Source organism: Drosophila willistoni, assembly GCF_018902025.1.
Source record: "Drosophila willistoni isolate 14030-0811.24 chromosome 2R unlocalized genomic scaffold, UCI_dwil_1.1 Seg167, whole genome shotgun sequence".
Taxonomy (NCBI): Eukaryota; Metazoa; Arthropoda; class Insecta; order Diptera; family Drosophilidae; genus Drosophila; species Drosophila willistoni.
Genome location: NW_025814050.1, coordinates 22,794,517 through 22,819,934, shown reverse-complemented (window position 1 = coordinate 22,819,934; position 25,418 = coordinate 22,794,517). Strand labels below are relative to the sequence as shown.

The following is a 25,418-nucleotide window of genomic DNA, read 5'->3' as shown; positions in this document are numbered from 1 at the left end:
ATACAAACAAACAAATACCTTCTTAAAGATTGTTTTATTTTGGAGCTATAAATTGAGTCATGTATAGTTCAAAAGATTTGCTATTCGGAATCAGTCCTTCTACCTTCTACATATCTCAGCTGTATCTAGGATCACTCATAAAAGTCGTTTAGGAAAACTTACCAAGTTATGACTCGTTTTAATTAAGAAATTTACAGCATAAATTATTAATTTTTTGCAGTTAAAACAACTGACTGTTCATGACTCCCGTTTTTGTTGAGAAATTAAGTTAAATTATATTTGTTTTCGGAATTTGTTTAAAGAAAAGCCTCTTGTTAGCAGGCTTTATGATTTTGTTAGTAGATACTTATATCAGCTTTGGACAGGGAGCTAACAGCACATCCTTTTCCATGAAGGAGTCAAAAACCAAAACATACTTCAAGGCTTAAAATTGACTTGGATTTCATGACTTTTACTTGACTGCATTTTTCATTCAACTTTTACTATAAGGCAAACGAGCTGAGTTCATGAAAATGATTGCTTTTTTTTCCGCCTAGAACAAATCTTAACAAACATGAAAATAATTAGCTGTATTAGAATTTTGAATCTTTAGCTAGAACAATTAAAAGAAAATCGAATTAAAATATGCCTGATAATTGTTTTGCGCACAGTTTAGTCTTTTAGATGGAATATTTTCAGGAGTTTTCTGTCTTGAGTACCTACCTACTTGCATTCAATCCGTCATTATCTTCTTTCTGATTCCTCTTTGGCAAATGAATGGGGCAATTGCTTTGAAAAACTCTCTGGGGGCTTTAACTGAAGATTCTGGCGCATAAATTAACTTTCGGCAGATACAACAAAGAGCAAGATGCAAAAAAAGAGAGAGAGGAGAAAAGGAGGAAAAAATAAAGAAAAACGCCCGAGCACAGAGTAAAAAAATTATTCATTATGTCTAAAATGCGTAACTAAAGTAATTTTGCAAGGGAACATCCAACCTTCTGTCTCTCTCTCTCTCTCTCTCAATCTCTCTATCTTTTTCTTTCCTTGAAACACTTCTCTACTCACCAAGTTTGTGTGTATGTACGTGCTTACATGCGACGTCGACGTCGACAATTTTAACTTGTCTTAGCTGCCGGTTACGCCCAAAAGTATGCACGTGTTACGACATTGTCGTTTGATTAAACTTGTTAACATACACACATGCACACACTCACACACACACTTACGTAGAAACTTTATACCACCTTTCGGCGTAATCCACAAAAACTTTGCCCATACACACTTTAAAGCCAAAAATTTATTTGCCTTTAAAATGCTATATATATACATATATATTAACTTTGACATAACTTTTGGGACATCGAGGCTAGATTATTTCCTGTATTGACAGGAATTTCTCATTGTTAATATATACTCACACACATATTATTTACATACATTTATCTATATGGTTATATATAATCTGATTAACCAAGCCAAGTCTCAACAAATTCCCACAGGCGGTCAATAATTTATGCAATGGCATTTCAGCCAACATTCCTGGCCATATGCCAAAAGGTGTTTGATATATTTAGATTTCGATTTGCATAGCTGTGTGTATTTGCCAATGTATTATGTGTGTGTGTGTGTGTGTGTTTTGTGTGTATATTTGTGGTCCTAATTATTGCCATTTGTATTTATTGTATTTTGGAGAATTTGCTTAGTGTGAAATTTCAACAACATTTATTTGAATTTGATTAGATTTCGGTTAATTACCATCGACGCTCTTTGGTATGTCCATTTTGTGGTTACTAATTGATGACTCCTGTAGCCAATGATTCATTCGCAAATACATTCTATTGCTAAACAAGAGACAGACGATCTAAAAAAAACTTGCAGTCAATTTGAACCGAAATCCCTTGTTAAACTTACTTTGTATCCAGACTTAGACTAGGTAACAGAAGTGACTTAGGACTTCGAAGTCGATTCTTAAATGTTCTTAAATGTTCTTGTGTTTGTCAAAATAATATTTAACATCAATTCGTTTTAGACGGTTATTCTTTCCCTAAGTTTTTCATAAACTCTGACGAAATATTGACATTATAAACCATAAATATGAGGAAATAATTTAACGAATTCTCAAAAAGAGTGAAGGTAAAGGAAGAACAAACTCAATCGCCAACTCTTTGCGCCAGGACCTCTACGACTGTAAAATTGTATAAGCTGCTCTTTTGCCTTATAAAACTTACATTCTAGACCCATTTCAAATTGCATTTATTAGCCAAACTCAGTGGTTGGTCTACAAAAAGTAAAAGCACTATAAAGTCAAGCCTTTGAAGAGCCTTCCACATTTGAAAACGCCCACCAAAAAAAAAAAAAAACACCAAACCAAACAGAGAAACGCCAAAAAAAAATGGGGAAAAAAATATGGAAAAACAATTTGAGAGTTGACAAAGAAAACGCGAGTGAGTGAGTGAGTGAGTGAGTGGAGCCTTGGTGAGCGGCAGTTATGTGCCTTTGTTTTATGAGCGTCCACGCTTGGAGCCCATGATTGATGGCGCTACACAAAACGATGCTGCTGAAGCCCCTCCATTCCATCTACTATACGGTTCTGTCCTGTTCTGTTCTGGTTCCTGGTTCCGTGAACGCCTCTTTTAGTAGATTTTCAAATTGCTTTTTCACGCTGACAGTTTACGATTTTTGTAGTAGTAGTTGTAGTAGTGTTAGAGGTCCACGATACGGTGGAATGGCTGGCGGCAGTTATTCAAATGCAAACGACAGCTGTCAAAATGGGTTTTAGCTAAAAAAAAAAGAACCTTCGAATAAAATTCACTTCATCTCATTCCACTTTCGCCCTTCTTTTTTTTTTGCAGAAAACTGTTGGAAACGATGGGCCAAATGTCAATGAGTGAGTGAAGGAACAACAACAACAACAACAACAACAAGAGCTAACAATCAAAACTATCGCCCATGTTCTATTCATATCGTTGGGCCAATGATAAGACGACGGTCGAGCCAGGCGGTAGCAGAAGGCGCAGCAGCAGCAGTTGAAATCCAGTGAACGGGAGACAAACCCTAAAAGCCAAGTCAATGTCGAAACTGGCAATTGTTGTTGTTGTCAGGTTCTCAGCAAAATTGCTGCTGTTGCTGCTACTCTCGTCGTCTTGGATAGCGGTGGCAGAAGCCGAAGCCGAAGCTCAACCCCAAACCCAACGTGACCATGCGGAACAAAAGTTTTCTTTGCCCGCCGTACCGATGCCGCCACCACCGCCATTTCCCGCGGCCAAGCACAATTTTGCCTTGAATGCCTTTGCCAGTGGCCAGATGTCCAGCTCTAGTTCAAGTTCCTCCAGCGGCTCGACCTCCAGTGGGTCGAGTTCTGCCTCCGGTTGCGGAGGCCTGCTCAAATCCCGCCATGGCCACATTCAGACTCCGAATTTTCCGCATCGTTTTGCCACGCCCATCGAGTGCATTTGGATAATTGATGCCTCGGATTTGCCAGCCACTGCCCAGGGCAATGTGTCCATAGTGATCTATCTGACACAACTCTATGTGCTCGGTGGTCTTAAATTCACCGAGTATATGTATTATTCAGACGATTTCAAGGTGCCAGCCCATCGAGTCTTCACCCTTAACGAGGACGATGTGACCCAAGTGACTTGGGTGCAATTCAATAGTCAATATCTCGAGATACGCTTCACCATGGCCAGTCTGGATGGTACCCACTTGAGGGCTCTGGATCGCCTATTGGATGTCTACGGTTTCAATATAACCTACGAGGTGCAGCACGATGTCAAGACGAACCAGTGCAATACCCTGCAATGTCGTTTCCTGGGAGATTGTTTTGCCAGTTCGGATTACAGGTGAGTGTGGCCAACTATAAAAATGTTTCTATTCCCCAGTTGTAGCTTTTGCTTATTAGTTATTTGTTTCGATTTAACTGCACTTGCCCTTAAAATTACCTTACCTGATGCCTGGGGAATTATTAGCACTGCTTACGCAGGCCGTCGTTCATATATAAGTCATGCTGAGTTCCCTTTGCCATAAAAACGCCAAGGACAACGAACAGGCAATGCCCCAGTGGAGATTGAGCACCTGCGTCCGGAACACTACGCATATTTAAGCATGGCCAAAAAACTTTTGTCGACCTTTTGCGAACACATTCGAAATGAAACAAACCCAAAGGGGGGTGGCCAGGGACTGGGGGAGAAAGTGAAACAACGGCGGCAGCGAAGTGATTTCAAAATTGAGTTTTCTTTCTCTACACTCTCTCAGTTCAGTTTTAGTTCCGTTGCGTTTTCGGTTCGTTCTAAACTGGGCCAACACACAAAAATCACTGCCAGCTAACCATGCAAACTGTTAAATGTTTGCATATCAATCTTTTCTCTCCCTCAGCCTCCTCTGCCTCCTCTGTTACTTTCTCTCTTCTTCTCGTCAGGCAAATGGCTGAAAAACAGTTACGGGTTGAAGCCCGAAAGTTCGAGAGGCTTTCAAGCCTAACCCAAGTGGGAGCAATACATTTTGCAATGTTTCACTAACAGCACCAGCAGTTCCCAAATCTCCAGCGCTAAACAATGAAAGGCACTGCCAACACTTTTAAGACCAGAAAACAGAAAAAAAAGAGAAAAGAGAAAAGGTGAAAGAAAATTGCACAACAATTTCCACATGTGCCGAAAGTCAATGGTAAATAGAGGCACACACCCTTGATGCATGGTGCCGGATGCCCAAAACCGAAATGGAAACGAATCTTATGAATAAGCCGAGCAATTGAATTTGACATGCAGTGCGCCATCATGGCGAAAGCATGAGGTTCTATATTGAGTTAGGTTCAGGTACAGGTTCAGGTCCAGGTCCAGGACTACGACAAGATCTTGACAGCTTGGCTGTGTGTTTGATTGATGGATGGATGGAAACGGTTGGCGTCATCTTGACAACCGAAAATAATATTAACAGAAGTAAACAAACCTGCTCAAGCAGACATACCTACTACTTGTTTTTTATGGCACTCTTAATTAGCAAGCAAAACTAAATTAAGCAATCTGGAGAATCAACAAGATTGATTAAAGCATAATTTGTGTAATTTAAGTTCTCAAAAGTATGCTAGGAAAAATGAACTGCCAAAGTGGATGCTAAATGGCGTTTCACTGGTATGTAAAGAGATGCAATAAGGAGCAGATATGAAAATATTGGAAAGAACTGTGTTAACTTAATGGATCCTCAAGTCCAGCCATAATTTCGGATTAGATCAAAAACCCAATTAAATTTCCTTTACAATGATTTAAATAAAGAAACTGCCTTCTTTTTAACAGTTAAAGGTTAAATATATTTTACAAGACATTTAAAACAAATCTTTCTTAAAATAAGCAAATGAAAAAGAGATTTACTTTGAAGTACAATGCCAACTTAATTAGCATGATAAACAAAACAAATCGAAAAGATTTTCAATTGTTAACTAATTACACAATTAAACGCCTACAAATTGACATTTTAAAGGCAATTAGTAGTAGCATCACAGGGTATTGAGGGGGGCTGGTTTGTAATACAATAGAAGAAACAAATCAATTGTTTTTGCCCTCGGGGGATGGCTGGGGGGAGGCTGATGACATGGTTGGTGGGGGGAAGATTTATGCGGCTGATTTTGGGCAAGAAAGAACTTTTTGACAGCGACAGCGTCCGAAAGGAAAAAGTTGCAACTTTCAAGCGGCCTTCTTAGCATAATTAACATTAATTGGATGGCCTAAGGCCGCGTATATTTGCCTGGCTAATTGAATATTAATATTAATGTCGAAATGAAAGTGAAATGTGTTGCTGCCACAGCGACGCAGCGATGGTACCCAAAAATTTAATATAATAGTGACAGCTTTTGATGGCTTTGTTCGAGGGACTCAGATACAGAATATGGGGCACAAATTGACCTGACCTGCCACCGTGCTTCTTGGCTAATATAATTTCCTTCTTTCCACGTATTTGAGCGTTGCTGTAACTGTAACTTAATTACCAACTAGAGGCAAATGAGGAGCAACCTTGTCGCGGCTCTCATTCTACGTGCCTTAGATAAACAGCTGCGGAAAGCAAAATATCCTCCAAGCACGTCTGAATAGCAAGTGGCAACCGTGTACGGGTTCATCTCATCAGATAGGCAGAGGCATAGGAAGGGCGGAATCAACGGTGGTTTGGTGGTTGTCAACTGACTTTAGCCGCTTTCCCTTTTGAGTTAGTTTCTGCTAAATATAAACAACAACGATACATTCATGTTTCCTGTCAACTGCTCCTCAGCCCCAACATCATCTCAAGTCAGACCCCGCCTCCAGCCAATCTTTCACATGCCACACACACACACACACACCCATCCCAAGCCCATTTGGGTTTTATGTTCCCCACTTTGTCTCATCTCGTCGTCGCCTTTTGTTAACAGAAATGTGCGAGAAAATGCATAACATTTGAAAATGCTTAATAGAAGATAAGAGACAGTCGGGCAGGGGCAAGTCACACAGTGCGTATACTTGACAATTTTTTGTTTATTAATTTTCCCTTTTTTTGCTTACCCTCTCTGCTTTGTCATGCTTGAAGTACTGCCATTTGTGTTTGTGTGTGTGTGTAACTGTGTGTATTTTTAATAAGCAGCCTGAAATGAGAGGACGAATAATAAAAGGGGGAAGTAAAGTCAACGTGTCAAGTCTGAGAAGTCTAAAATTAAAGCTTCTCATTGTTAAAAAAGTGACTGCTCCGTCTAACACTTGTTAAAAGGGAAAATCAGCTTAAGACAACTGATTCAGAATTTTTCAATGGAACAGAATTGTTTTGTCAACATTTTAAAGCCAAAGATATTAATTGTTTAAATTCGCAATAAAGACAAATAAGAACTGTATCTTCAATTCGAAGAAAGTAAATATCCTAGGGTATCGAACTCGCTCAGTGGAAGGGTGATTTCTATGTTACTCATCTCCCCAATTTGTATAGTTTCCAATCGATTTTACTAAATACTTTAGACTCTACTACGGTATAGTTGCACAGATGCATCGGATTGGCTGTCTTAACAAGGCCAATTAGAGCCATTTTGATTCAATTGCAAAAATGAGGGACTCTTGGCAATACCTTCTACATCTATGGATGAGGAGACTCATCATCTTACACAAGAAAGGTAAATGGGGGAAACTTTAAGTATGGATCTCAAAATAGGCAAACCACAACAAGGTCAGTCACTCTGACCATAAGCGTTATTAACTATAAAGGGCAGAGCCTACCCTGCAGATAATTCCAGTCAATAGTTTGTTTGTGCAACAAAGGAAGAGTATTACCGCAGGATTCACTTTTTATCCGAGTGTTGGCAAAATCGGCAAGTAACTTTGGCAGGATACACCAAAAAAAAAAACCAACAAAAACCAAAAACAATTGGGAGCCAGCCAGATGGAAGTCTGTGTTTTTTATGGCCTGTTCTTGGTTTTAATTTCAATTTGCTGCATTTTCGCAAAAGTTCTCATATTTATTGCCTGCAAAAGGGAAGTTCATCAATTTGGTTTGCCAGTGAAAATCTGTTGCACTTCACCATAAAAAAACAAAAACAAAAGCAACTATAACATGCGGAAAAGCATCAAACCCAACCAATTTATGTTTAAATATTTTTTATGGTTTTTAAACCATTTTGGTTTGGGTCTTTGGTTGGCGCTGTTTTGTGTTTTCTTTCATTTACATTTTCATTTTTGTTGTATTTTTTTCCCCCCTGTTTGGGGGTTTTGCAGCGTTTGTCTGTATTTTCATTAAGAAATGTTTAATTGAAAAAGTTTTACCCTTTTATTGGGTGGTGGGGGGTGTTTGGGGCTCTACGCATCAAAAAAGGGGGTAGATTTTCTTCTCTGTTTGGTTTATTGAACTGATGGCTGTGTCTGTTTTATTGAAGCAAATTTTTAAGAATTTTTCACATTTAATTGGTGGAAAAACTTTTTTAATTGCAGCTTTAAAAATATGCGTTAACATAAAAATTACTTGAATGAAGCTCTTAATAAAGGGGTTGAAACAATTAAAAAACTCTAATTTGATACAGGAAAAATTTCATAAATTGTGGATGGAACAAACTTTCCTCATATGAAAAGCTTTCTCCTAAAGGTCACACGATAGAAAATGCAAATTTACCAAACATAATTAGAATGGAGTATAAAAAAGTCTATTAATAGCTGGCAGGATAACTTTGGCTACATAGATAGCACAGGAAGAAAAAGTTATGATATGATGAGTCTAATTATTTTATACGTCCTTACCTTAACAATATGGAGGACGTCTGAGATTTAATAGAAAATTTATATACTTTTGGATACTCCTTGTTCAGTAACAATGTTGACCTAATGAATACAATAATGAATAATTATTTAAACTTTATAAACAAGACGCAAATGATCCAATAACAATTGATTCTATATAGTTTTATTATCTATTCATTTGAAATTTGGTTAAAAACTAGTGAGGTTTAGTTGAATTGTGTCGCTGCACTGATAAATCTTCAAATTGGATCGATTGATTAATATTTACTACGTAGAATATGTCACAATTTGCACACGTCTGGTTGGTGCAACACTCGTACAAGTACATGATGTGATCCATCAGCCTGTTAGGTTTATGCGATATGCCAGTTCTAGTCACACATATGTTAGCCAAAAATCCCGACAACCTGTCAAAGTCAAACCCCAACCTCTTTTTGGGGTGTTTCGACAATCAGTAAACAAGCAGCTCGAAGTTAGGCCACATTCAGGCGGCAAATTGTGTGTGTATGCCACATAACGCACCCAGTGGCAAATGAACGGGGAGGGAGGGGGGAGGACTATGGAGGGGGACCCAGCAGCAATCAATGTGCGTTGCCGTTGGCTGTGAATCAACGTCGTATACAGGCTTTAATAACAAAAAGAGTAGCTGCTGCAAGTTGAGCAAACAAAATGCCAGCACCAAATGAGATCAGGTTCAGAGCGAGGACAAATAAGTGTAGGGATAGGAGGATAAGCAGAACGTCAAAAAGGGGGCGGGGCGGTGTCTGATGTCGTTGCATGTGCAATGAGCCCGGTGCCACATGGCCACATGGCGTGTCATGAGTTTGGTAACTGTGTCAGTGTCATTCTTCTACAGTGTAACACAGAGGAAGGACGCAGCGTATTCTTCTTCCTGACCTCTTGTGGGTGTGTGTTTGTATGTGTGTGTGTATATATGGGTGTATTGTCTGTCTTGTCAAACATTGTCATTTATCCAAAAAGTTGACGAGGAGGCCAGAAGCTTTGCATATTGCAATTAAGTTTTGTTTGGTTCCAGAAAAATCATTCATTCCTTTTTATACCCTGTCAGAGTGCAGTAAATTTAACCAAGGTTTGACAACAAACAAACGTCAATACAAATTTGAGGAGTTTTTCTAACTCAATCGACATCAACGTATCATCTAAACACGCAAACGAGCAAAGCTATGAGAATGAGGACCACTCTAGCTCAGGTGGATATAAATTATAAACAACAACTTAGTTAATAGGACCCGTGTCCTTCGTCACATCATCAGCATCATCTCCCGTTCAATTAAAAGTTTAAACATCGACTTTTACATTTTTAATTTTCCTGTCTTCTTATAAAGTTACTTTCAAAATTTTTTTTTTTCACGTAACTTTTCCTGTATGCTTCATAATTGGCTGCGGTTGTTCCTGCAACAATTCGGAATGTTTTTCTTGAAAATAAAATAATAAATGCTTTTAATTTCCTCACGAAAATTAATTTCTATTCATATAGAAACAAAACGAAAAAAAAATCATTGCCACTGGCAGAGAGAAAAGCCCATTAAAATGCAAAAATAAAAATATATTTATATAAACACAATTTTATTTTACGACTCTGGCAGCGATAAAAAGGCAGCCGCAAGGCAATCTCCCATCTCGCCAAACCTCTTCCTGCAGCCCCCTCGCCACCCCCCAACCGACCATTCGTTCAATTGTTACCCTTTTTACACATGAGGCCATCAAATTTAATAGCATTTAATTTGATTGCATTAGGTAGAAATAGGTAAGAAAAAATAACTGCCAACGTTTGAAAGGTTTTTTTTCTGCACGCTTTTTGTACCGGGAGGTTATTTTTTATTTCTTTGTTGCATATGCCAAGGGGCAGGGCAGGCAGCAACGCACAAAAAAAAACCAATTTGTTGAAATTTGTTAAAACTTTTATTTGTTGAATTGTGGCTGCTGATGTTCGCTAAACTAAAGACCGCTTCATTGATTGTTTGCGTTTACTTAAATGGATTTCTTTTGTTACCAAAATTAATTGATCAAATGCAATATTTGCTGATGTTATTTATGAAATTTTAATTGATATAAAGTAAAAAAAATGAGCGAAATAGAATGAAATCTATTATGCCAAATATTTCATATTAGAGATAACATTTTCACATTCAAACCCACAGAAACAACATTACCTTTTCAGAATCTTTTCTCCATATTTTTGTCTCGATTTTTTTTTCATATACTATATACATTAGTGTTGGGTAAACATTGCTCAATTTGGTGAACATGTTCACTTGTTCTTTTTTTCGAAGTGAGTCGACTCGCTCACTTTGCTCAGTTGCTCATTCACATTGCTCAGTTACTCACTGTTCATGAACAGCTCAAAGCTAGTGAGTGTTGAAAAACAGCTGAGCAAAAGAGCATGTGAGCAAAAAGAGCAAGTTAACAATAGTGAGCAAGTGAGCAAAAAAGAACAAGTGAGCAATAAAGAACAAGTGAGCAAAAAAGAGCAAGTGAGTAATAAAGAACAATTCGAGAGGAACATGTTCAGTTGCTCAGTTTAAGGAACAACTCTTTTTTGTTCACTCACTCATGAGCAACCCAACACTAATATACATATACATATATATATAAACGAAAGAGCTAAAAGAAAAAATCTCGTATAATTATATCTGTTGGCCAATTTCTCGGCCATAATAATAATCTGCTACTAGGTTGGATTCGATGAATCAAAACTTCCCTTGCCACAATCTTCCCGAAACAGATTAGACGCCGTTAGTAGTTTTCCATTTATTTTTGCGTCCGTCGCATTCGAGTTCTCTTGGTACAGTAAATTCTTCAATTCTTATATGCTACGAGAGAGAGTAATACAAAGTAAAATGTAAAGGGAAACGCAAGAAGAGAGCCAACAGTGATGCTAGATTAAACTCTCTTTGAGCTTGCGATATATCGATAGTTTAGCTATTTAACCCAATGGTTAATATTTCAGAATAATTAAATTAATGAATGTAAATTCAGGAGTTTCCCTCCAACAATATCTTTAAATGAAAGCAGTGAAAAATTATACCATAGTTATTTTGTGATGGACTTTACTTTCTAATATGATCATCCACATACAATGAAATTTCTCTGGGGTTTCGTTGCAGACGTCATGGGTTTCGACTTCATATCGACTTCAATCCTTTGTAGTTCAGATTTAAAGACTTAAAGCCGGTTCTAGACAAATTCTTAGAGAGACCCGTTTTTCACTAAAATTTAATGCAGCCATTTAGGCAAGATTCGTAACTAGTACATATATATTTATATGTGTGTATGCGTACATATACATATATGCTCTAGAACTGGCCGCTTTCTCATATTTTGTAGCCATGCACTTTGGCTTTTTGACAAAAACTGTGAGACGCTGCAATGGTCCCAGCTAACCCCCAGGAGAGTCTCATACCAAAGACGAAGTTCCCTCCTTTTGACTTCGATTCAAACAATTTTTTAGATCAAAAGTCTCATTTTATTGAGAGAGAATGTTGGCGACTGTTATGACAAGTATGTACATATGTATGTGTGTATATATTATACATGTGAATTTGCTTCTATGTATTAAAGTTATTAGTTTTTCTTTGCTGTTCTCTTTCCAAAAGTGCAGTGAAGCATCTTGCGACGACTGTCGAGCACTTTTCGTGTCGGACAATTCTGAATTTTTGCAGATTTGGTTTTTGGCAAGCAATTTTAATTGTTCTGCATTTGAGAACTGAATGAATTTCAAATGTCGTTTCGACAATGCAAACAATCTCTCCCTGTCCACCTTTGTTCTCATATTTAATTTTTATTTTCCACAAAAGACCTAGAGGCAAAAACAATTTCAAATCAGAGAAGAAAAAATGTAAATTTTTTATCCACTATATATGTATTTACTTGTTTGGTAAAAAAAAAAACTTAAACTTTCCAGGCCCACATGTCGCCAAAAAATATACCAAAATATGCAAAAAACTAAAGCGAACTAAAAGATGAAAAAGCTTGCAACATGAGCAGAAAACAGCTGCAGGTGATTCTCAGCGATTCGTAAAATATGCAGATCCCTGTTCCTGTTCCTGTTTCAGGTATATGCAAACTAGGGCCTTGGGTGTGCCGCAGTATAAAAAAAAAAAAACAAAGCGAAAATAGAAGCAAAGGTTCTGGTCTACTTCAGTAGTTCGGTATACTCGATACCCTGGCAAATTTGAGTTTTAACCTATCATGTCCCCTGGTGTTGCCTGACGAAATATGGTAAAAATGAAGGCTCAGGTGTTAAGCTGAGTGAAGCACAAAAAGAAATAAGCTTGAATTGCAGAATATGATTGGTCAATGTTTTTTTTTCTCAAGCTTTCGAATAAACAGAATTGAAGCCATTTTGAGGACTAAAACTAATTGGTAAATACAACTAGTTAAAGCGTTTTAACTTTATTTGTTTAACGCTTTTCCTTTTTTATCATGGATTTATATTTTGCGAGTATCATTTAAACTTACTCTAGGAAATATTTCCTGTTTCTGGTGCATTTTCAAATGCATTTATTTTGATATCTACATTTTGGGCATTCATATAGGCAAAAACTTCCGTCACAGAAGGTCCAACAAGGCACTGGCAAGGACAATTGATAATAGCAAGTAGTAACGACCCGCAAGTCGAGCAGCTGTCTGAACACAGAGCCAGGCAATTAATTTCCGCATAACAATGACCCAATTGCACAGATAATATGCTATATATATACATACATATATGTATATTCAGACGCCAAATAAGTACAGTAGGTCAATCTGTGAGCTTCACAAAGGGATCATCGGCATTCAACTTAAGCATTGTATACATAAATTACCATATAGAAACCGCAGCTAGTGCATTGCCAATCGCTGAGATTAAAGTTGGCTATATTTCACACTTGATTTATAGCCTACAATTATAAACAGCCAACAAAAATTGAAGCAATTTCTTCATCTTGAAATTTATTGCTTGTCCAACTCATCAAAAGGCCCAGTCGGTAAGCAAATTGCCATGAAAATCCCAAATAAAAGTTAAAAAACAAAATGATGTGCGCATATAAAAATTGTCCGAATTGTTTATACTCTAATAGTCCTCGTAAAAATCATTATTAAAGCGTTTTGACTTGATTGGACTAATGAACAAAATGAAACTAGCTCTGATTATGATAATGTTAATTAATAATTAATGGCAGTTTTTCACTTTCCAAACAATGTGCAATACCTTGTGAGAGAGTATCAAATGAAAAAAAGTTTTTCCTGTCACTTTTTGAACGGTTTTCTTTTTTGTTGGACCCCTGGGCACGTTTTGGTTTTTTTGTTTTTGTCAAAGTTTTGTCATTCTGAAGCTAGAAACTTTTTCGTTTTGCTTTGCCTTTTTATTGCTTGTGGCATACTTGACGTATACTTAACATGTATTAAACACACATGTACAAATTACTTATGTATGTATATGTAAGCATAGATATACGTACATATGCTAAGAAATAGAGATAAGTGGAAACCAAATGGTGTTAATAACTTATCAATTAGATTTTTTTTTCATATATAAACTTTGATCTCTGACATGTTTCTAGTAATTACCCATCACATTAAAACTAAGAGAGATTTTAGTACGAAAAAAAAATGAATTGAATGTGAATTCAGAGGAAAATTAAACAGACAACAACAACAAAAGAAGAAAATGAATATTCTGGGAAATTTGAATTAAAGCTTCTATCTCGTTGACACACGAGTGATATACAAATTTTTCTAAAAATTAATTTCTGTTGACATGTGTCAACGAGGCATGACAAACAAATAACAACATCACCAAAAGCGACAACAACAACAACAACAACATTAGCAATAGCAACATCAACAACAACAACAATCACCGACTACAATTGCTATTGTAGCTGAAATAACGAGCGACAGGCGTAAAACAAATGGCAAAGGATGCGCAATTATTTTGAACAAATGGTTGCAGCAACCTTTTTTTTCCCCCAGTCACTTCCCATCTCCGCCCCTGCCCCGCCCCTCCAGACTGAACACTTGGGTTGCCAATTAAATTGTCAAACAAAAAACTGTGTAAACGTGAATTAATTTCTGTGATTTTAAATGGTTCAACGATAAATTTGCTATTCGAGTATGACATTTGAAATTGTTTTGGTTAATTAAAGGCCAAGCAGCCCATTGATAAACGGACCAGAAATTGTAATTATTTTTTTTTTATCTAGGTGAATGAATTTTAATTTAATTTCAATCACAAACAAAGTGAAAAAAAACTTAATATAATCCAAACTACTCTAGAAATAGACGAACTGCTCTATAGTTAAAATGGTCATTGCAATCTAGAACCATTTTTTGTCTAGGTATAGAGTTTAATATAAAGACCATGTATCCGTTTTTAGTTAACTTTACTGGTAATGTTAACAAAGTGTCCCTGTGATACAGTAAATTTAAAAATGTGTAAAACCTTTGCGTAAGGAAAGCCTTCATTACTTTTCTTTTAATATAATTTTATGGGCTCTCCCTTTTGGAGCTTTTGCCACCTCATCGTGGGCGTTGGGGGCTGGGCTCTCGGCCCTGTTGCCGCGAGCTCAGTTTTTATGCTGTCAACTTTAATGAAGGCTTGCCTGTTATCATGATGAGTGGAGGACGAAGATGGAAGTAGCGGGGGAGTTTCCTGAGAAGGGGTGGCATTAAAGGACTTGGCCTCGCCATTTTAATTGAACTTAATAAGTGTGCAAAGCTTTTTCAAGGCTACGCGACTGCTTGGCATATTTTTCTTCATTCTGACGAGTCCTTGAGTCTGTCGACTTGGTTAAAATTATTGCTTACGGTGTGTGTGTGTGGGGGTAGAAATAGGCGTTAAGTTAAGTGTTTGACCTTAACATTTGCCTCTAATGATGTTGCTTTTGCTGCCTGCTATCGAAATAACTAAAAATTTGACTTGAGCACGTACAAAATGAACAAAAAATAGCAAACACAAAAAAAAAAAAGAAATAATAAAACTTTTATGCGTCACAAACAAGAGAGGAACTTATCGACTATGCCAAGCCGCAATCTGAGAGATAAAATGTATGCGAATGTTTGCTCCGGTCGAAGGAATTGGCAACATTTTTCGACAGCTTGTCAGCAACTACTATAGAACATATACTCATTGCCCTCATTTCTATTTCTCCTTTCAGCTCTTATGGTTGCTCATGCTTTCCCGGCTTCAGTGGCAGCGATTGTGGCCATGGTCCATTGTGTCAGGATGCGCACACAAATGTTTGCCAAAATGGGGGAACTTGCAAGTAAGTACAGTTCACACAAAACATTAGAAAGAACTTGTTCTGAAGTGGCCAAAAAAGGAACAGGTCATTCAAGCGTGAATCTGTAATTTTCAATAGTAACTTGAAAATACATGTAGAAAAATAGTCAAACTGGCTAATTTTAACACAATTTTTGAATCCGAATGCAACAAGATGCTCAGTTGGGCTTATAATATACACAGCACAAACGACTCCTTCCATATCTAAAATATATTTTATACAATGTAACTACAATTTAGGTAAAAAAGTGAATTTCTTTTAATATGGTTATGACATAGTCGACAGCAATCTTTGTTTTTAGAATTATGGGCAAAAGCAGATCAGTCCTAGAAATATAATTTGTTATAGATTCTGATGGCGAATTTCTATAGATCATCTATGGCTCAACTTACCAAAGGACATTTTGTACTGGAACTTTTACGCGATGAGCTTTTGATGGCTTTGGCAACTAGCGCATTAGTTCTCTCAACATTGGTTCCTGCAGAGACTGAGTTAGGATTCTCCGCAACCGAAATGCCATCCATATCTAATAGTTCATCCTGAAAAAAAGGGTATCCAAGAGATTTGTTGTTTAAAATTGAATGAGGTTCATTTACCCGACTTTTAGTTCGACGTAGTTTCTTGAGCTCTTCCTCTTTCAGATTCAATTGAACACGGAGTTCGGTAACTTTACTGTTCTGCATGGATACCAAAAACTGCTCACGACTCTCATAAGAGCGGCGCATTCGGCTGATCCGATCCTTGGCTAGAATAATAGTTTGTTGTTGGATAGAGCAAGCTTTATCCTTCTCACTTAGCATCGTTTTTAGCTCCTCAGCACCACGTCGAGCCTGATTAAGCTGAAGTAACAATTGGTTATTAAAATCAACGTGGCTCTTTAGTTTCGTTTCCATATCTTTGGCCTGTTTCTGTTGCGAATTTTGGGATGAGATAAGAGCTGAATTATCCGTGCGTAGCTGACTTATCGAATTGTCTACTGACATAAAGACATGTCGAAGGCGTTGGGTTATCTGTTTCATGGATTGTTGGTGCTTACGACCACGAGTCAGGAGAAGTTTCAGCTTTTTGCAATCGAAATCTTGGGGACTATCCGCTACATGAGGATGTTTAGGTTTTGCGTCCATTCGTCTAGCCACTTCGAGCAGTTCAAGATATTCCTCATACAAATGATCCATGGGACTAAGAAAAATGAGCAAGTTTACTCTATTAGGTTGCTCTAATTGCCTATATAACAGCTGGGTTAGCTTGGACTGACGTTGTTTGGAATACTTTTCTCCTCGCCGCAAATGTATTAGACATTCTCTAAGAGTTTGAAGAGAATTGTCGGGACGAGAATTACCTAGTTTATTTCCCGCCAAGTGAACAACAGTCAGGTGACTCCAATGAATACTATCCTCATCATAGTTCTGCAGTAGCTCAACTCTTAAGAGGCTAATAGTGAAAATCGTATGGCAACGTTGCTCTTGAGCATTGAGTTTTGCATTGAGTCTGCGACGTGTTTGCTCTCCCAATAAGAGCAAATCGATTCCCTCATCGGCACTGCGTATCTCGAGATGTTTGGAATCACTTGGATGGAAAGAGATCACCGATTGTCGGGAACACTCCCTGATCAATAATGGCTTAAATTGATCTTTCTCGTTAGCCAACAGATCATAGACGCAGTTGTTATACACCTGCAGGTAACTCACAAAAACACTGGAGCGTTCCCACATCTCTTTATTGGGAGTCATACAGCGAGCATCCACAAGGGGCTCCAGAACTCGGTGCTCTGCAAATGCACGGGGATTACATAGCTCAAATCCATCTTGGCCATTCCACTGAAGCACGCAAGGCGGTGCTAACTTTGATGGGAGAACCTTAAACAGGTCCTGCAGACAATTGCCAACCATAGTACTGTGTTCTCCAATTCGAGTCATATCACCTTGCATTATTAGCAAGGGGATTTGCCCTTGTATTAACTGCTGTACAACTGGCCTGCCCACTTCTTCAAAAATCTGGGATTCCCCTTCATTCGGCTTGAAAATACGGCCAAAGTTAAACAAATGCTCGCCTTCGGGTGCTTGCAGGGTCATCATCTCAGCGTTAACTTGGCGTAGACTTATCTGTGAAGTTCCACACGGACGCACTTCCGCAGCGTCTTGCAGATGCAGAAAGATGCGAGGACGTGGCGAGCACGCAATTGTGGTAGCACGCGAAGAATCCTCCGTGGCTGTAGACATATTTAACTCTATCTGTCAAGTTTGATGCAATTGCCCAAATAAATGCCAAAATATCTTTGATGTTACCTTAGGGAAAATACATATATTTTTTGGTGGTTAAATACTATTGGAAAGCTAATTATTGACAATTATTTCTCAGTCACAAGGATGATTTCTTATTTCGCCTAAGCTAGAGATGGAACTTTTGTGATTACAATTGAGGTTATTCCGGCGAATGTCGTTCGATAAATTGATTCAGCATATCGATATCGATGATTCTAAATTCCATGGGAATTACGATATTTTTAATGAAAATCTAAAATTTTTTGGCTTCTGACAATATAATAGTAATAGATGTTAAATTCATCAATTTAATGAATAATGACTAATTTGTTAAACATTTAAATGCACTTCATATATGCAAAACATAATGACAGTTGTGTAATTTACATCTGCATCCCTCCCAACCGCTGAATAGTTACAGTTACAGTTGCTTCGATACAACGTTAAATGAGTGTGCAACCCTGGTTCAGTCGGCGGACGCCGCTTTTTGTTGTGCAGCCCTGCGTTTTTGACCCCTTAAGCTTAAAGTCGAAAAATGGTATAAATTGTCGCAAGTTTCATTCTATTTTTGCAAAAGTTTTGCCTAATTTATTTATTTTTGTGCATTATATCTTAAAAGTTGAACTTCCATCCAAGAAAGCGTAGAAATCCACTTACTCTTCCATCGCAACCGCGTACAAATGGACTTAGGAGTTTCCGCAATCGCCATCTTGCCGTATTGCCATTGGAGTCTGAGCACCATGCAGATGCAGATGATCGTGAAATGTCATCCAACGAAACAGTTGTTGACTTTGAGCCCCAGCCAAATAGGCTAACAGCTCGAAGGATTGCTCGAAGCGCATCAAATTCCTCAAATCGAGGAATCGTTGGCTTTAGTGTGCGTAGACGGCCAAATAACGCAACGTCTCCACAGGAAAGGGAGACACGTGAGAGAGACACATCACAACGCCGTACCGGAGGCCAGCGATCCCGGGGTGGACGTCTCGTACAGGAAAATCAGACTGTTCGTCGTTTACACCGGCATCGTATACGCTTCTCGTTTTCTCACATTGGCATTGTTTTTGCGGTCATTCAACATCATCAGCGAAGTGTGCAGCAATCACCTCTTACTCCTGAGGCCAATCAACAACTCGGGCCGGAGCCTGAACCTAGTGCGAATCCACCAGATCCTGATGCCATTTTAGATGAGTGAAAATTCTTTTTTAAAATATATAATCCAATATTGTAATTTTCTACAAAAAACAACTAGTTTATTAATTCATTTTAACTAGAAAATCCTTAAACTACATGGAAGTATGAATTGAAATCTCTGCCCATCGGTCTTCTTCTCCTCGAATCGTCGTTGATAACATGTCCAACCCTTTCTCTAGGAATACCTTCCGTTCACTTTAATTGAATTTACAGATCTACCGAAAAGAACAAAAAAAAAATAACAAAATCCGTTCACAAGCCACCAGACACAAATTCCAATTAACTTGACTTCGATTCGAAATCCCACTAATACCACCTGATGATGATGATGATGATGATGCCTGCTGATGCCAAGACACCAATTCAACTGGACGGACTTTGGGGTAGCTGTAATAATTTTCATCAGCACAAAATGTGACATAGCCCCATTGGGATTGCCTGGACATAGGACCGACCATTTGCCGTTCGTATCATTACTAACAAAAAACAAAAAAAAAAAAAATCCTGCCGACAACGTAGATGCCCGACCTATTGACTTTTAAGCGTTTGGCAGCTGTCCCTTGGTCGCTCAATGGGACTTAGTCGCAGCTGTTCTTATTGTCGCTGATGGCATTGATGAAGCTGTTGTCTATATTGGCCCCAACCGGCATCCATATCAACCGTAGCTTATAGCGTTAGCCGGAAAAAAACAAAAAATGACAGCCCACTGGTAAACAAGTTTGGAATGGAACTGATTGGCCCAAATAACTCACACAATCGTTTATACTGAATTCGATGAGGGTATCAAAAGCTGTTTGGTTGGCTTAATATTTTTTTCGGTTTTAAGTAATCCCTCGAAATCCAAAAAACTCGGTCCATCCACCTCTTGAAAAGTCGACATATTTTACTGTTCACTTATCCTTAAGCAGGATAAATTCAAGTATTTATTGCTTCAAGGGGTGGGCATTTGATACTGCCTTGATAGTTATAGTCACTGATAGGTGCAAGGACAACTAAATTGGTAGTCGACCGCCAATTGGTTGGTTTCACTTGTCGTATGAGGAATCTGTATATATTGAGATTGAATTTCGAAAAATGTAATAAAATTTTTAATAATTTATTCCACTTGCTTGAACCATTAATGCTGATATTTCCCCTTTTCCCGATTCTTGCAGACATATCGGCGATGCGGCCATAACTTGCCATTGTCCCGGAGGCTACAAGGGAACCAGATGTGAAATACCCGAAATAAATGAGACCACCCAGGGTAAGTGGAGAACTGAAGAAACACAGAATGAAATTACAGCCATGGGGTAACAGGCAATAATAAATGTGCATGTGTTTTTGGGGCATAAAGAACAAAAAGAGAAGTCGCGGGGACCCTTTGGGTGCGACTGCAAAAGGCAAACATAACATGGAGACAGAAGAATGGAACGAAGAAGAATGGTGAAGAAAGACTAAAAGGATGCCCGCTGCTAAAGTGCAAATTTAATTAAGGAAATAATTAAGCATTAAAAATGCACTCAATACCAGCTGAGGCACACGACAACAGATAACAAGAGAGACAGAGGAGCGTGCTGACAAAAGGAGTTGAAAGTCGGAAGGAATGGGAGGTGTCACAGAGGCCACCCAATCTTGCCCGCTTCTCCTTCTCTCGCATCATTTAACTGGGCGAGTGCGTGCAAACATAATAAAAATTTACAGCAACTGCAGGGAACACAGCATTAAAAACACACGCATTTCCAGCAACTGCAGGAAAACCTCAGGTTGTCACTGGGGGAGGGGCGGCATATGTAGTGGCACGCCCATGATTGTTGCCATTCCAGTTGCTGTCAAAGTCAAAAAGGAAAAAAGTGCACCAGAATGAACCATGTTGCACTTGCCCCACCGACAACACTAGCTGCCACAATTTTACACAAACATTCCGCCATGAAAGCAGCGAACATGTCTCCTCATCTCTCTCCCCGCCAGTTGCAGCGTCATTTTTTCTGACATTGTTGTTGTTTCAATATCGGCGATGCAATGGTCTGTGAAAAAAGAAAACCTACAAAAGAACTCGGAGTGGGAATGCAAATGCAGAGAGTTTAAAGAAATCTGCAAATGGTTGAGTATTTATTTATTAAGTTTAAAGTTTATTAATCAATGCAACAAAACACTTCATTAGCATTCCTGGGTCAATGGTATTTATTGATTAGATATCGAGATATGTTCTTTACATTCTTTAAATCTACATCAAATATATATCCATAAGATATTAGGAGTTGAATGGGGAAACGTTTGGTATTGTTTAATTAAAATTTAATCATTAAATACATTTTATTTGAGAAAAAAATACAATAGGTGACTAAAAATCCTTAAAATCCTAGGACCCTTTGGGTTTGCAACGTAGAAAGCATCGATCAAAACTTTAAAGTTTTTTGCTAAGACAGAAACAGTTTGTTAATCCGCCTTCTTTTCTATAAAACCCAGTAGAATTACCTTATTAGAATGGATATTGTCCTCTAAATCAAGTGACTCTTGATATAAAAACCCAAATGAGAAGCTTTTTAAACATTTCAAAGAAACATCTACATCGTCATAGTATTTGTGTTTAGATTATGTTTTTTAATCAAATAAAATAAATTGTTTCTGCAAATAAATTGAAAATTGTCATAGCCTTGATGCGAACTTAAACGAAATGTCATTGGTATCGACGACTTTCACGCATTCCATGGAGAATAGAGTCCGGTATCTTGGCCAAGAATGAACTCAGCAAAATGCCAATGTCATCCATTTTGACAGAGTTTTTTTCATTTTAGCCCTGTGTGTGTTTTGTGTGTAGAGGGTCAGGTGAGAAATGCATGAAAATGTAAGTCAAATTCAATGGGAAAACGAAACTGGGGAACACACATGGAGGATGCTTTGTCCCTGTTGCCGGGCTCAAATATTTCTCGCATTGCTCGTTGCCATGTCTTTTATTGCATTTTTGGTGGCCCCACAGCGATTTAGAGTTCTGGGTCCTGGATTTCATTGAACAAAGGTGCATTTTATTGTTCACTTCCCCTTGCTCTATTCTGAGAAAGCCAACTGACTACTCACAAGTAAAAGTGAAAACCAAGCTGTCTACGTCCGTTTCCCGAGTCTGGACTTTATTAAATTGTTCCTTTTGACTGCATTTTTATGCAAACAAAATTCAATGCGTGTTTGCACTCTTACTCTCTGGTGGGGACTTAAATTCCTTTGATACCTTTTCATTTCACTCATGATGATTTCTCTCACTCTTCCGCAGGCTGCACTGGGAATGCCAGCTCGAACAATTGCCACCATGCCTGCAATTTTGACAATTACAACAATCTAGGATCGAGCTCCAGTTCCAGTTCTCCTTTTGCCATAATAAAAGGAAATAGAAATGCTGCTCGTACTGGGAAAACACGCTACGAAGTGACTATGCGACTTGGTGCCAATCTTACTGGCTACTATAGACATGCAGAGAGAGACCAGCTGTCTGGTGTTATGGAGCGACAGGTAAGTGACACATAATTATAAAATAAACCAATTTATTTAAATTTAAGGTTTTTCCATACTATTAGTTCGAGGGTTGTGGCAAAGTAAAATAAGTACTTCCTATTTCCTCTTATTTACCCCCGCATATCGCCAGCTAATTAACGTCCACTTTGCCACTTAATGGCAGACAGTTCCTCCACAACTTGTCCCCTTCCTTCCGTGTTCGTTCGCCGTGTTCGTTCGCCGTTGCGGGCCTGACAATTTTATCATCATTACTGAACTGTACTGGTCTGGTCCTGGGCAGTAACCGCAACAGCCAGACAACTTGAAACAGCTTCATTATTGCACTCATCCAAATCCAAATCCAACAGCATCAACATCAACATCATCAACATTGCCCAGTGTCCAGTCGGCAGTCTTCCAGTCTCGTGTCTGATGATGACAAGCTACAACAGACCGAGAGACGTTCAGACAGACTCCCACACACAAAACTCATCATCAGTCAACGTTGATGCTGTGGTTGAAAGGCGCCAAGTGATTCTCGCTCCCCCTGTCCCTCTGTCATCTACCCCCATCTCCTGCCTATCGTTTCCTAGAAATTATTAACCATTATGGTTGGACAGTTGTCGTTGCTGGCGCTTTTGTCACCCCACTCGAGGGGTCAAGATTGACTTCAATTGCTGTTTAAAAAAAAAAAAAGAGAAAAATTATTTCTCCTCTGCCATGAAATGGATGTACTGGGTTTGTTTTTTATCGCGTTAAAATATTAAGTAAGATTATGCTCAATGTTTTTTTGCCATCTGTTATTATGATATTGCTTTTTGGAGTTTGGAAAAAAAGTTATTCAAATGAAACACAATTGCCTATATTGATTTGCCAATCTGTGTGGAAATAGTTCATTGAAAAGTGTTTCAATTATGTATGTGTTTTCCTTAATTAACATTTTAGTGTTTGCATTTATTGTAGAGTTCTACTCTAATTGCTATTCATATGAATTAATTGCCTGAACGCCATTGATACACCTGTAACTACAGGGTATGTCATTTATTTATGAAAAATAATTTCGGTCAAATCACGACTGGCTTGGCAATGTTGTCCATATCCATTCCTTCAATTTTAGTAAAAAACTAGTCAGTTAACATTGCGCGATAGCGCTCACCATTGACGGTTACGGTGGCTCCTTCATCATTTTCGAAGAAAAATGGGCCGATGATGCCACCAGACCAAAATCCGCACCAAACAGTGACTCGTTGTGGGTGCATTGGCTTTTCTACGACGACATGTGGATTTTCTGTGCCCCAGATACGACAATTTTGCTTGTTAACATAACCACCGAGATGAAAATGTGCTTCACGAATTGATCCACAAATTGAGTTGTAGGCACATTTTTTTTACCAAACTTTTTTTTAAAATTTCGCACTGTTTGAGTAGAAGACTTACCACTTTGGAAATAAGTTTTTAATATTTCCCAACTTTCTTCAAGCGAATAGCGTCCCATTTCGTAAATATCAAACATATAACTAACTATTTATGTATGGCGTCACGGATAACATTTGACGTTTGACTGTCATACAATCCGTGATTCAAATTCCACCCTGTATTTAAGCTTAGTGTTCAGTCCCCTTGTTGGTATAAATTTACTCAGTGGCGGATTCGTCTGGCCGCCGTTCTGTCTTATTGCTAGTTAAAGATGACGTATACGCACAGTGATTCCAGACATATCTCTGGATCTTGTCAGATAATGTCATGCTTAAAACAGTTGTCTTATCTTTTCAATTGGTATCGATTCGATTAAATTTAATTCTTTCAATGATCTCCTGCATAAATTTATTAAAGGGCATAAAAAAAAATTAAGTAAATGGGTAATCAAAAACTGGGTTTCAACGGGGCTTCAGGTCAATAAATCTTACTAATTTAGTTGATTAAGGCGAAGTCCTTTACACTAATTCAGCTGGCGCCCAAGGGTATGCACACAAAAAAGGTGGAATCTGCAGTTGCAAGCTTTGCCGTTCTTCTTTCGCTTCGTGTAGTTTGAATTCCCAACTTCTTTTAGCGTTGAGGATATGGTACAACTGTGGATTCTTTAGCGAAGTCTGCTGATGATAGAACTTGGTGGTTCTTGAAATAGCTATACAGACAACCTGCTCACCTTTTGTGCTGCCTATGATTTAAAATCTTACAAATAAATTATTAAGATTTATTGACCTGAAGCCCCGCTAAAACCCAGTTTTTGATTAACTTCAATAAGGTCGAAATCTAGACAAAGTAAATGGGTAATTTTATTTTGATAATTTATTTGCAACATTCAGTATATTTAGAGCCACAAACGTATAAATTACTCTACATAATTCTGTGTCAAGTTGAGTTGATCCTCTTCCGCCGTGCTTCCAACTGCGGCAGCCTGACCAATGTTATGGAGCATATTCCTAACTGCTTTGGGTGTGCGTTCCAGGGAAGAGGTCCATGGATTATTGTGGGATCCTTGCTGCTGCTGGGAATTGTTGGCTGGTGGAGTTGTGCCTGTGGTGCTCTCCATTATGGTGGGCATGTTCGGTGTGTGCTGGGACTCACTGCGCTCTTGCAATTGAGTGAAACTCGCTCCATCGACCAGTTCGCTGCCATCACCACGTTTATAGCCGTGAGCCGAACGTGACAAAGGACGCCAACGATTCAGTTTCTTGGAGGCTTGGCGTTGCAACGGGGGAGTGCGAGTGCCCCCCTCCAAATGGGAGGCAGCAGTAGCAACAGTTCCACCAGCCTTGGCACCCGCACTATGCTGTTCCAGGAGACTGCTTACCAGCTTATCGAGAGCCTTTAGATCGACATTTAATTGGGAGTTGGGTATGGAGTTCATGCGACTGCCCGACAAGCTGCTGGTGTTTGTGTGCAAGGCATCTGTCGAATCGCCGCCCGAGCGTTTATTTAGGCCAGCTATCTTGGCCAGACGTTCGGTGAGCTGCAAGTACAAAAGAGGAAAATTGTGAACATTGTATAGAGTAAAT

At 38.5% G+C, this 25,418-nt stretch overlaps 4 protein-coding genes across 5 annotated transcripts in view; 2 read left to right on the top strand and 2 right to left on the bottom strand.

The window, feature by feature from the left end:
* Nucleotides 1-25,418, top strand: part of LOC6651862 — a 167,669-nt gene that overhangs the window by 62,026 nt on the left and 80,225 nt on the right. The window contains exons 3-6 of the mRNA XM_023180904.2: nucleotides 2,832-3,821; nucleotides 15,377-15,484; nucleotides 20,109-20,200; nucleotides 22,202-22,437. Of these exons, the coding sequence (XP_023036672.2) occupies nucleotides 3,049-3,821; nucleotides 15,377-15,484; nucleotides 20,109-20,200; nucleotides 22,202-22,437 (1,209 nt within the window). The 5' untranslated portion in view covers nucleotides 2,832-3,048. The remainder of the gene's footprint in view (nucleotides 1-2,831; nucleotides 3,822-15,376; nucleotides 15,485-20,108; nucleotides 20,201-22,201; nucleotides 22,438-25,418) is intronic.
* On the bottom strand, nucleotides 15,695-17,896 carry LOC124460160 (kinesin-like protein KIF23). The gene is made up of 3 exons (XM_047010465.1): nucleotides 16,099-17,896; nucleotides 15,895-16,041; nucleotides 15,695-15,828 (listed from the first exon to the last, which is right to left on the bottom strand). The coding sequence occupies exons 1-3, from the start codon at nucleotides 17,719-17,721 to the stop codon at nucleotides 15,823-15,825; spliced, it is 1,776 nt and encodes a 591-aa protein (XP_046866421.1). The 5' UTR covers nucleotides 17,722-17,896; the 3' UTR covers nucleotides 15,695-15,822.
* Nucleotides 18,083-18,975, top strand: LOC124460161. The gene is made up of 2 exons (XM_047010467.1): nucleotides 18,083-18,301; nucleotides 18,383-18,975. Exons 1-2 carry the CDS (start codon nucleotides 18,299-18,301, stop codon nucleotides 18,953-18,955), a joined length of 576 nt encoding a protein of 191 aa, XP_046866423.1. The 5' UTR covers nucleotides 18,083-18,298; the 3' UTR covers nucleotides 18,956-18,975.
* The window catches only part of LOC6651798, a 30,008-nt gene continuing 29,280 nt past the window's right edge, over nucleotides 24,691-25,418 (bottom strand). For both annotated transcript variants that reach the window (XM_002074196.4, XM_047010463.1), the window contains one exon: nucleotides 24,691-25,372. In XM_002074196.4, coding sequence (XP_002074232.4) covers nucleotides 24,752-25,372 — 621 coding nt within the window. In that variant the 3' untranslated portion in view covers nucleotides 24,691-24,751. The remainder of the gene's footprint in view (nucleotides 25,373-25,418) is intronic.